This window comes from Hippocampus comes, unplaced genomic scaffold (assembly GCF_001891065.2).
Source record: "Hippocampus comes isolate QL1 unplaced genomic scaffold, H_comes_QL1_v1.1 scaffold275, whole genome shotgun sequence".
NCBI lineage: Eukaryota > Metazoa > Chordata > Actinopteri > Syngnathiformes > Syngnathidae > Hippocampus > Hippocampus comes.
In genome coordinates this window covers 1,006,828-1,020,032 of record NW_017804971.1, presented here as the reverse complement: position 1 = coordinate 1,020,032, position 13,205 = coordinate 1,006,828, and the positions used below count along the sequence as shown (strand labels likewise).

General features: G+C 41.4%; 1 protein-coding gene across 2 annotated transcripts in view; it reads right to left on the bottom strand.

Annotated features, from left to right (window-relative positions):
• The window catches only part of mdga1 (MAM domain containing glycosylphosphatidylinositol anchor 1), a 165,525-nt gene extending 153,371 nt beyond the window's left edge, over positions 1 to 12,154 (bottom strand). Inside the window, exons 1-3 of one of the 2 annotated variants that reach the window (XM_019891672.1) lie at positions 11,995 to 12,154; positions 11,705 to 11,789; positions 10,252 to 10,341 (exon numbers count right to left, since the gene is read on the bottom strand). In XM_019891672.1, coding sequence (XP_019747231.1) covers positions 10,252 to 10,318 — 67 coding nt within the window. In that variant the 5' untranslated portion in view covers positions 10,319 to 10,341; positions 11,705 to 11,789; positions 11,995 to 12,154. Of the gene's footprint in view, positions 1 to 10,251; positions 10,342 to 11,704 lie in introns of both variants that reach the window. The other variant, XM_019891665.1, reaches the window with a different exon arrangement.
• Positions 12,155 to 13,205: the final 1,051 nt, after the last annotated feature.

Genomic DNA, 13,205 nt, shown 5'->3' with positions numbered 1-13,205 from the left:
TATTATTGGGATTCTATTAAAATTTTGTGTGTGTGTGTGTGTGTGTGTGTGTGTGTGTGTGTGTGTGTGTGTGTGTGTGTGTGTGTGTGTGTATACCTTGCTGACACAACTAAGTTGAGAGCAAGGTGAGGGAATAAACTCGAGAGTTCATCAAAAGGTGAAAATACGGGAAGTGAACCCGTCGTCGTCATCATTGTTAAAGGTTGTCCTCGACCAAGTCGGCAAGGGGAAATAGCAATGAAGTAGTAACACAAAAAAAAGAGGATAATAAAAGTCATCACAATTCTGTTGGCAGTAAAATGCAAAAGAGAGAGAGAGCCTGCTTATCAAACTCCGACTTCTGACTTCCTCCTGACTAACTCGGAATATGCCCTTCGATACATCTACCATATTGTATGTATTCATACATGCTGTCAGTATAACTTGGCTTCACTTAAGAGAGGAGTTCTAAAGTCAAATGTGTTTGTTGATTAGCATCAACATTGTTAACCAGCGACTCTTCCTCAGACTTTCGCCCCTTGTACAGTATTAACGTATGCCATGCATAACTCACCTTGTTAAAAACAAGCTCCTCGCACAAGTTAGACGTACACTTGGTGTATCACGATAACGTTAAGAAAACAATGAAAACTTTCCCAATGAGAGAGTCTTCTTTGCTCTTCTTTTCATGTCGTCCAATTCCGATAAAACTACTGTGAGGGTGACATCCATGCTCATCTCCATGCTGGCTGCCGGTGTTATTCAGGCCAAGGAGCAACAATTTGGAATTTGAATGAATCTTCATGGAAATTACACAAAACCTCATCGGTGTACCTGATGAGACTGTCAAGCAGCATAGAATTGCGTTCCAGTGCTATTCTGGATTTTTCTTAGCAAATGAGTTGTCAAGAAATTGACATTGAATGCAAATTGGAAAGTATTTTCAAAACCTGTGAAATTTTACAGATGGAGTGCCATTTTTAAGGATATTTAAGGGCTTCATTTTGGGAAATTGAACTCAAGGACACCCAGGACACCCTGCAATCATCAACATATTCAATCTGTGTAAAATAGAAGATTGGAACCGTCACTGACAGTTTTGTGTAATTTCTCTTGGTGGGGGGCGGGGGGGATGTCTAATAATAAATGTCAAAAACTAATAACATGAAATAATTTGGTCGATTGCTTGGTCTGCAAAACGTTAGGATTCTCGCTGGTATGTTTTTGTTTAGGTTACATTTGGTTTTATTCCCTCACGTGCCCTTTTTGTCACCACCTGTTCTGGTCATACGCGTCGTTTGTGTTTAACCAATCAGCTCCCTCAACCCTTTGTGTCTTGTCCAGGTGTTGCTCGTTGTCTCATCACTTTGTTTTTGTACTTGTATTTAGTTCCCTGGATTCTCTCAGTCTTTGTTGGATCATTGTGAGTGTCTGTGTGCTCTGGTCGTGTTTTGTTTCTGTCATAGGTTTTTGTTACTTTGGTTCCTTGTAGTATTCAGAACTTTGTTCGAGTGCTTCACTTTGGTTTTTTTCCCCTTCAGTGTACTACTGTTTGTATTTATGTTGAATGCATCTTGGTCAGTCCACCCTGCTCCTCCCTGCTTTTTGGGGTCCTCCAGCTACCTACCACGTCGCTAAACATGACACTCGCTTCTGTTTTAGCGCATGTTGAGATACAATTTACTGGAAATAAACTACAATAAAACCACTGTATTCAAGTTGACGATCTGTTTTGCGCCTCCCCGATATGCTTCATCACTTGAATGGAAGGAAGCACCTGTATTTAAGATAAGATAAGAAAAACCTTTATTCGTCTCACAATGGAGAAATTCCTAATTCACAGCAGCAAAGTTATGAAAGGAAGAAGTAGAAGAACAAAATATAAGAGCTGCTGTAAAGGCAGCCACTCTCGCGGTGCCATCTTGAAGTCAAAATAATTTGCTTCCTGAGAAGATATCCTCTTGCGGCCCAGTGCCCACCTGAAACGGCTACCTGTGGTGACCACCTCAGGCTGCCACTGGTGGACACGGAAATAAATCACAGCTCCCAAGACGTCACCTAAACTCTCTTATCCTTTAACCCAGGGTAGCAAGGCTAGTGTAAACCATGGTCAACATATTATTTCGGCCAGAGTTCTCTGGCTCTGCGGCTGACCCGCGGGTTAATAGAAACATTGTCAAGCTTTTATACGCGCTCAGCCGTAGACCGAGGAGGGGAGTGGAGCAAAAGGGAAGAATACCAGAGGAAAGAAGGATGACAGCGACGATCAATGTGCTGAGTAAGTGCCCAAAACAGGCAGCGAGGCCATCGCGCAGCTTCTAACCGCAAAAAGAACTTTGGAGTAAACAGCTTTTTTTAAGCACCGTGTGAAAAGAAAATATGATGGGGGGGCTGATGGCTGTGTGAGTAGGGAGCACAATGAGAGTGGGACAAAGATAAATCAAGGCGGTGTCTAATGCGCTCTCATCCCCACCAGATGAATGAAATAATTTGGACTCAAATGAAATAAATAATACCACGCAAAATTGCTTTGGCACAAGTTCCTCATTGCAACACGGACTACTGAAGGACTTCCAAGCCGACAACTGACTGTCGGATAATTCGCCTTGCATAAGCCGTTGTTCATGTGCAGTTTTCTTGACGTTCTCGATATTGCTCCATCTTCTCGTTCTCTGTTCTTGGTTCTCCATTTTCTGTAAGTAGTTTGCCTGTGTTTATTATTACTCTCGGTTTTGGTATTTTCGCGAATGGGTCATCTTGTTCAAAATTCAAAATTTAATGACTCACTCATGTTGTTAGAGTGTTTCAAGAAATTTAGTGAGAATATTAATTCCACTACAAATACCTATGTAGTTGATAGTATCTGGCATTTTTGGCATTCAATACTAAGTGCTGAGTTTAAGGATAAATAAGGACTTCATCGTCAACATTTTCAATTTTGACAATTTAATTTATTTTTATTTTTATTTTTTTTCCGTCTGCACTGTTTTTTGGGCCCTCCGAATTTTACATGGACATTTGAAAAAACAGAACAGGCTGCACTTTTAAAATACAAGGACTCTCATTTAAAAATCCACAGAGGGAAATGTCACTTAAAAAACTCTGACAATACAGATGACATTCAGGTAGAAGATTTTGGGGAAGAATGACTTGATCGGGTTTGTGTGTGTGTGTGTGTGTGTGTGTGTGTGTGTGTGTGTGTGTGTGTGTGTGTGTGTGTGTGTGTGCGCGCGCGCACACACGCACGCACGCATGTGAGCTAGAAAATGTTATAAGATTAGCATCTCAAGCTCCAGTCTGGTCCTATCGCCTTCTCCCCTTCCTTCCTTTCCTCTGCCTCAGAGCTGCAGATAAATTATAGATGCTTATTAGTAAAGGGCAATATTCAGCATCCCAAACAAACTGAGCGGCTATGGACATGAAAAGAGGAAGCAACAAAAAAAAAAGTGCTGATGGTGAGATCGTGAAGAGTTAACTTTGGAGGGGAGCCTGTGGCTGGAAAAGGAAAACCTGGAAAGATTTTTTATTTCTAGGTCAACTGCAGAATAAAGGGCCACAGGCCACTTAAATACTGTATGTTCATATACAGTACACCTAAAAACATACCGCTAAAAATTACAAGTGTCTTGTTTAGGCTCTCTTTTTCCCTGCATTTTATGTTACAGCCAGTTATAATCGAGCAAGGCATTTATGGGGGGTGGCAGCAGTATTCACACTCTCTACTTCAGTAGAAGTAAAAATACCTGTGTAAAAAATACTTTGTCGAAGTAGAAGTACGGATTCTAATTCTGTATTTAAATAAAAGTTTTTTTTTAAAAAAAGTGCAGACCCTGAAATGTACTTAGGTACGAGAGTAAAAAGTGAACAATGAATTTTTACTTTTAATGATACACAATATACCATTTTTCCATTGATACAATGAAAAAAAAAATGACTTCACTACTTTCTTTTCGTGTTTTTCTTTTCATTTTATGTTATTGTCATCATCCACAGAGGTTGAAAAGAGTCACAAGCCCATTTTGACAAAATAAGGAGTACAAATATCTTGTCTTCAAATGTAAGGACGAAAAGTAAAAACCAGACAGAAAACTACAGACTGAAGTCAAGTAGTGTCATGTAAAAACAATCGACTTAAGTAGTATTTATACTTTTTTCCTGCACTGAGATATAATTGCATCCATTTTGGAACAAGGCTATAACATAACCAAATGTGAAGTGGTTACTTTTGCAAGGCAGGTTCATTTTATGTCCCGTAACAAGCACATCCTGAAGCATCTTGCCAACCCGTCGACAATGGCAGTTTGCAAATAAATCAATGCTTTAGTGTCCTTGTGAAGAGTGCTGTTTCCCACACTGCTACCCAATAACACTTTTGTTCTTCATTAGTGCGTGTGTGTGTGTGTGTGTGTGTGTGTGTGTGTGTGTGTGTGTGTGTGTGTGTGTGTGTGTGTGTTGGGTTGAAGCAGTTGAAGAGTGCGTTCCTGTGTGAGAGTCTTGAAGTTAGGGGAATCACCCCTAATCCTTCGCTAAGTTGAGAGTTTGCACTTGTGGGTGTCACTTCATGCGTTTAAAGCCTGTGGATTATGTTCTATCCACATTAAATGGGCGGGAAAATGCATAAATGCAATATGGGCGGGGATTTACTGGAAACATTTTTTTTTCATAATTTAAAAAAGTTCTGAATAAATAATTTTTGACAGTCAAAATACACAATGATAAAAAAAAAAAAACCACACACAGAACACTTATAGTGAAAAAAAAGCCACTGTCATATTTTTTCAAACCGTCAGTTTGTCCTGAGTACATTGGTAAAATTATCTGTTTAAAAAAAAATCTGATGTCTCTGGCACCATTTTAAACATTGAATATAATTTTAAAGAACCCACCGCGTCAGAGAAAAAAACAACTACATTGAGGGAGAAGGTGTGACGGATGAGGTGTCAATCATTTGCCATTCCCTCCCTTGTGGCCACGAGCCACAACCTCACACTGACCTCTTAGCTTGGGCTTCAGGAGCGATGCTGACACTGCCGGAAAATCAACCTGAGGAATTTTTTTTTTTTTTAATGCCCAACCCTCATCGAGTGACATCCGGGCATAAGTCTAGCAGTTGCTTAAGTCATGCGAAATTAGCAACAACTCTGCACGACTGGCATGTTCGTCACCTCTCTTTGATTTCTCATTGATTGGGTAATATTAACCCTCCATTACGAATAATGCTAACCAAAATAACAACCGTGGGTAACGTCAGCTTGTTTACAGCGCACATCAAATGAGGGAGGGATTGGTCAAACGTGGCTGTATTCAAATTTCGCTAACATTTTCAAAACTGCACACTGCCTCTTGTTTTACAATTTGGGTTGTAAATGTACGAAAGGTCAGAGGTTCTGATCATGTGTCGGTGAAAGACTTGCTGACCCTGACCAGCCACCACTGCAAAACCCCCAAACTATGATGGGAAACAAGTGGCAATGTGTTTCATCGAGAGTGTCCAACCTACGGCCCAGGGGCCATTTGTGGCCCACCATCCATTTTTTTGTGACCCGCAACATGACAAAAAAATTTAAAAAAACAAAACAACTAAAATCGGCATTTGACAAAAAGGTGGACAGAGTAAGAAGGTTGGTTTTCAGAAAAAGATGTGCCATTGCTATGAATGAATTTGTTTGTATACTGTTGAATTTTTCTCCACATTCAAAGATACAAATAAACCACTTATAATTGAAAGAATACATTATCTTCAAAACACTCCAGTGAATGAAGATAATTACATTTTAGAGGCATAAATGTTTTCTTCCGTTTTGAGCTCTCTTGCCCGATTAATGAAGACATCACATCAATGATCCTCAAGTAACTCTTTAAAAAATGGTCACTTTATTACCGTTTGTTCTTTTCTTGAATGTGGAGATGTGATACGGCTGCTGTTAAGTGCAGAGCGGTGTCTATTCTGTGAGATAGACAGCTGTTGGCCACCCCAAATAGCTTGAAAAAATATTAAACTACAGTATTTACCGTAACACCTTTAACAGAAAGCTGATAATATGAACTCGAAAGTACAAACAATCGATACCAGCAAATGCTTTCTTCACTGACTTTAGGGTGTTTGAAAAAGTTGTGTGTGGCCCTTTCATCCTCCCATCTTTCTGTGTACGGCCCTGAAACCAAAAAAAAAAAAGTTTGGACACTCTTGTGTTACATAGTCCTGTTGTGTTTATCTTCAAAACACTCCAGTGAATGAAGATAATTACATTTTAGAGGCATAAATGTTTTCTTCCGTTTTGAGCTCTCTTGCCCGATTAATGAAGACATCACATCAATGATCCTCAAGTAACTCTTTAAAAAATGGTCACTTTATTTAGTTGGTTCTGAATGTGGACATGGGATTGGGCTGCTGTGAAGTGCAGAGCGGGGTCTATTCTGTGAAATAGACAGCTGTTGGCCACCCCAAATACCTTGGAAAAAATATTCAACTATTAGCCTTAACACCTTTCACAGAAAGCTGATAATATTAACAAGAAAGTACAAACAATCGATACCGGCAAATGCTTTCTTCACTGACTTTAGGATGTTTGAAAAAGTTGATGAATTTCAAAGTGGCCCTTTCATCCTCCCATTTTTCTGTATGCGGCACTGAAACAAAAAAAAAAAGTTTGGACACCCTTGTGTTACATAGTCCTGTTGTGTCGTACTGACGACAAATATGTTACATATGTTCTATCAGCACCCACATTTGTGACAATGTGACTTTCTGATGTTAATCTGACATCATGATGCCGCTGCAAGAGAAAGCGCGCTTTGATGCGCCAGTCCCTGCTGAGCCAGCAAACTGTTGCCATGTACCGAATGCTGTACACACACACACACACACACACACACACACACACATACACACACACACACACACGGGCAGAAGTGATGAACGCCCGCATATGTCCTCACGGGCTGACAGAGGCATCCAAAGGCACCTCAAGAGAAGACAACAGTAAATGAAGCTCACACTTTGAAATCCATCAGGCACGCTCACACACTTTGCCTCCCGACGGACGCCGCGGTCGCATCTGTCCGCCGCGGCGAGTGAGAAACAATTACGATGTGAGGAAAAAGACGCCTGCCAACGTTTTGGGCTCTCTTTTCCCTCGATGCTCCTCTCCTCCTGGTGACTTGTGAATGAGGTCATGGTGAAAAGATGTCTTCTTAGTATACGAGATTCCCAAATTCACCGCCCTGAGAGGACTTGCGGAGGCTTCTCAATGCAGCCCGGTGACGCTTCCACAATGCCCGTGAGTGATTCATCCCTTTTTGCACCATGCACACATACACAGACCAAAAAGCTCTCAGAAATATCATGGACAAAAAAGTAACTGAGGCTGGTTTTGACCCCATCTGTGAATGTGTCAGACTACAACACACTTTTTGTGAGCCACAAAAGAAAAAGAAAAAAAAAAACAGCTCATCTATGAGCTAGGAAGAAGCAGTTGCATAGCAAAAGAGCTGGCCCAAAGAAAGCAGAAGCCAAGTCAGCAGCTGCTCAGGACCTCCTGGCCACCAGGGTGAGCCCAAAAAGCACAATGACCTGTTTTTGTTTTGTTTTGTTTTTTACATATTAAACTGATTAATTGTGTTGAATGTTGAATGATCAATCCGGCAATTCCAACATAAGGGAACAGACGTGCAACTTGTATGGTAGATGAAATTTCTATTTAGATTCAAACGCTGCTCTGAATCAGTGCAGGTGCCATTATTTGAAGCTTTTTACACGCAACTGAAATTCTTCTCATCTTTCGTGATGTTTTAAAAAAGCTACATGTGAGAAAATTTGAGTTGCATCGAGCAAGCAGAGGGCTTCTTATTTTTCACGAGTGGACATGCTACAGCGAAGTCCAGATTGTCAGCGTTAACCCCGCGATGGCTCATGACAAAGCCGATCTTCCGCCACCGCAACTAAACAGACCTTGTTTACGACGGCTGCCACAATGCCTCGAACATCCCGGTCGGCGTATCCAAGGCGACGGATCGGCTCGAGTTTGTTTGCTTTGAGGCGGAACACATGGCCAGACCGTCACCTGTCGCTGAGGAAATTGAGCCTGTGTCCCACACCAGCTCTGTCCCTCAAGGTCCCTCAACCACACCTGGATTACTAAATACTGAATTCATTGTGACTATTTGGGCATGTACGTTCCTGAGATGATGGAACCTCTCACGTTAAGTATAAAAAAATCAAATGAAACACAACCACCCTGAGAAATATGCTTGCAAAGTTATATAACTCGTCAGACTCCAGCATCACCGTATGAAACATGATGCGTGAGGCTCATCCGCATCTCATATCATCTTCTACGGCCGCGATTCTCCAGGTGTGGTTACGCGGCTTCCCTCCATTGGTATATGAAGAAGTGCAGAATTAAACATTCAAACTCTGCAGGAGGTGAGAGTGGCTTGAACATTTTAATCCAGTGATTTGTTAAGTACAGTTCAGTTGTCTTTAACTTGTAAGTGCAATACATTTGCATTTGACCTTTTAGACCAGTTTGTTTTCATGCATGTATTTCGGGACAATTTTAATTTCGCTTATTTGTAAATATGATTTAAAGGCTGTTGACTCTTTCTCTCCTGCTCTCTCACTGTCTGTCTCCCTCTCTCACCCCCGGGCTCAGTCAGGGCAGACAGCCGCCCCACACTGCGTCTCGGTTTTTCCATGCGGGATTCAGTCGCTCTCTTGATGTGTGAGGAGCTCGTCTCTTGATCTGTATGCAAAGTGCTTTGAGATATCGTGTGTCGAATGAATATTATGTAGAAATAAAACCTAAGTGAAATTAATTATAGACGTGAACACGTGTTTTGTTCGGTTTGGGTTTTACCAGTGAAAATACGTCTTTTCTGAGAGTGAAAAAAAAAAGCAACATTACGTTACACCAAATAAAAGTCCTAGTGGCCATAGTTTGAGTAGAGTATTTCTATTTCTAAAATGTGTTTCTAATCAGAATAAAATGGAACACAGCCACTTTGTAGAACGGATAAGGGAACTCTTATCCATTTCTGGAAACTGCACACCTTAAATGTATGACAGTGTTTCTCTTTGGTGTTTTTCTCTGATCTGAACTGAATTTCTCAGAATTGGTTCAATTTTCACAGCATTGTGTCATTTGCACACATCCAAAAAAAAAAAAACATGTTTCTCGTTTCTTTGGACAAGGTACAAATGCTCTGGAACACCCATGCAAAAGATTACGTCGAATTCTCTGTTGTTTCCGACATTGTCAAATGCTTATGTAACGTTCATCAAAATAGTGACAAGTGTTGAATTGCCTCTCACCGTACTTTGGCATGAGTTCATCATAAAAGTCGTTAACATGCAAAACGGTTGAACAAGTTGTCATAATATGGGAAGCATATTTCTATACATTTCAATTGGACTTTTTTTCCCCCAGCTGAATCTTGACTTTTTCTGAAAAAGGGAAATGTGCGAAGTGGTACAGAGCAACCAGTGTCTGAAATAGCTCATCGCAAGTGAAGATAATTCTTGTGATGTGATGTGAATGTGAATTTGCGGCCCAAAGTCGGAAGACTGTCTTGTGACTCCAACAGTGTTGCATACACAATTTTCCCTCAGCAGCTCGTCCCATGTTCACATTTCTCCTTTTTTTTCAAAATCGTTTTTTTCCTTTCGGCTATGCGCTGCCTGTCTTTTCTTTTCCGTATTACCATGAGATGCTTTGTCAACAAATGACGACGCAAACAGAAAAGGTGATCTGTGAATCTTGCCTGCTCTCTTACAATCGATCTTCCACATACGCGAAGATGTAACTTTCAATTTATAATGCTCAATTTGTCATCAAAACTTAGGGGGCAGTTTACATCCATTCAAAGTACACTGTTATTTTGGCAAGACGACAAAGTGATTTGACTGTTATCTGTGCGCAATGACACAAAGACGCCTCTCTCTCCGTTGGCACTGACAGGTTCAGTGATGCGAATATTTACTTTTGAGAGATGTGTGAAGGATATTAAGAAAGACTCGAGGCGGAGAACCATGATGTTTTGCTATTTGTGTAAACTGGTTTGACAAATGTACTTACTGTTTTGCAAATTTCTATTCTGATCTGAGATGTACCAAAGCGACTGAGAAAAACTGCAATTTGCTGTTGATCTCCTCCAAAGCGATCATTTTCCACGGCCTTAACGAAACCGCGAGACAACAAATGGCTTCTCAGTCCAAATGGATGCTGGACTTGTTGACATACCGTTCAAATAATTTGCAAGACATATTCTTACCGTAAACACCTTGGCAGCGGGCAAGGGGATAGATGCTAGAAAACAACAAAATCCACAAAAACTCCATCTTCAGCTATGCTCCGTCATAACCTAAATAAAGGAATAGAAAGGAAATCCTGTCACTTTTAAAAAGCTGAGTGATTTCTGTCACACACACACACACACACACACACACACACACACACAAAATGAAAGAACTACTACAGTAAACCTTTTTGGCCAATTGTTTTTTGTTTTTTTTTTTTTTTTATTCTAAACCTTTAAGCCGTGAAAGTAATATTCCCGAACAAGCTCCCACTACACGGCCTACAACATTTCATTCAATTTAAAGGGCGGGTAATTCAATCACAAATGGTGGATTATAGGAAGCTTACAAGCAAGGCATGTTAGCGCATCAGAGACGGACATGCATTGTATTTGGGAGCACTTTAGCGTGACTGTCCTCTCGTCATTGTGAGGTAGGTCCAGTTCAGTACCGGAGCTGCGGATTGCAGTAATCATGGGGGATGCCGTGCACTTAATGCACACACACAGACATTTGCTGTAATCAAAAGAGACTAAAAACATGAACATCCTCAAAGGACATAACACTTGCACAAGCTATGGCATCTTCATTTTTGTTTGAAATTGTCAGATGTGTAACAATTTTAACATGTTGAGCTGTTCCTAATATTTTGAGGCTATAAAACTTAACCGGAATATTAGAGACCCACTTTACGATGCAGTCCAGTTCCCAATGAGCAAAACAGGAGTGAAAGAACCAATACTACGACCATATGTGTCATATAAGGAGTGCCCTCGTACTTCATCGGAAAATTATTTCTTTACTACACATCGTGTATGTTTGCTCAACTATCTATGCCAGTGACGTATAGGGACAGGCAGAGCAATTAAATCCTCTTCCACTAGATCGCAGTCGTAAACCTGCGTATCCACTTTTTGTTTGGTGGTGTCCCATGAGATTTGCTTCTATAATGTAAAATGTTTGCCTTTTGACTCCAAATGTAGGGAAACACTTTTACAAAGGCATTTTTGTGCATCCAGCTCTTGAATCGTAAGTGTGCAGGTGTCCCTAATTATGTGACCAGAGGTTTGCCTGTTACTTCGCAGCTTCTCACTGTTGGAAATCTCCAAAACTGGAGGGTGGAAATACTTTTCCTCAACGAAGTTGTAATGCAAGATGATCAAAGTATTTTTTTAATTACTGTAAAATATTCATGCGAGTTTCAAAATAGCACTGCACGACATGACGCCAGTTTATTATCAAACGTCGTGTGCTTCTCATTTCTGGTGAGGGTAATCTCCACCCCCTGCCCTCCAAAATAATTTTAAATGCATGCAAAAGTGCGTGCAGATTCATGCTGCACATAAATCGTTCGGGAGGGGTCTCGGATAAAAACGTATGTCCACTAGTCATTGAGTTCACTGGTGGCCGCGTGCCCGTCTACCTTACCTCCGTGCGGTCTTGTGGGTCAGCCACCTCCCCGGCGCAGCGCGCTCTCGCGGGCTCCGCTCACAAAATTCCACCGCTGCCGCTTCTGCACCACGAAAAAAAGTTAGAAATCCTCCCGGAAATCACTTGGATGACTTGAAAGAAATCCCCTCAGTCGTTTTGACACTTTCACACCAGCTCCAATCCAGGCTGCCAAAATTCAAACCAAAAAAAAAACCCAAAAACAATAAAACCACTTCTCCTCACACAGTCCTCCAATTGTTGTGCGCAATGGACGGTGTAACTCTTACAAGGCTTGTGTGTGGCTGTGGGTGTTGGGGTGGAGAGGCGTAGACCTCCGCTCTGGTGAGGAGGCTCAATCAGAGCCGTGTCTGTGGACTCCAAGTGATGCTGGCCAAGTGCGAGATGTGCGCTGACTGAGAACGAGCGCGTCTGTCTGTGCGCAGAGAGGGAGAGAGAGAGGAGATGGAGAAATAGAGAGATGAAGGAGGAGGAGGAGAGAGGGAGAGTGAGAGAGAGAGAGAGGGGGGGGGGGATAACAGAGCCCCCACAGTACTGAGGAGGAGAGGAACAGGTTGTCCAAAAAGAACACTAGTAGGTAGCTCCCCAATGGGTCGCCATGGAGTGTTGTGCACCACTTGGGAGGAGTTCAACGCCAATTAAAAACGAAGAAAGTTTTTCTTTTTCCCCCCTTTGGGATGGGGGACATAAGTGGGGGGCGGGGAGGGATAACTAGTAACCCCTCGCCTGTGACAGGCAGTAGCCAGCCACACTGATGACGTCCTCCCCCTCGCTCTGTTCCTCCAGAGAGTGGTGTACTTACATGTTGGTCCACAAGAGGGCCCCCTTTCAACTCAACACACATTCAGCTGGGCTTGGAGCCTCCTCAACGGACGCCTTATTAGGTACACTAGTCGCACAATACAAGAGTTGTATAAATATCAGAGATACTGGTATGTCTTGTTACTCCAATTTACAGTATATTTATACACAGTTTTCACCGATTCCATCCAGTGATGTCTGAAATGCAGCTCACATGCATTAATTTTATGCTAATGTGACAACAGTCCATATCCCAAGTAAGATCAAACAAGCGTTTAATGTTTTGAGCATTGTGGCTTCAATTATTTTGGATAACATTAAACAAATGAAATGCACTCGAATATGACCCGCAAGCCAATGAGCAAGGTCCCCACCTGGGAGGTCAGCCATATGTTCATTAGCAAGAGAAAGGAAGGGATATTCAACTATTCTTCAAATCTATAATTCAAGGTGAACACACTGAAGTTATGCTTTATGTTAAATACAAAGCAAGCAGACTTAGAATACATGGAACTCAAGTAACACATAAAAAGCAACATATTCAAAGTAAAGTATATTGCACTTAGAGTGTTTCTAATATTTTTAGATTTTTACTTACATAGACACGTAATTGGCATTAAGATGTACAAAGGTATGCGACCAGCTTATTATTGTTGTTTTGTCTCAAAATATGGTACAG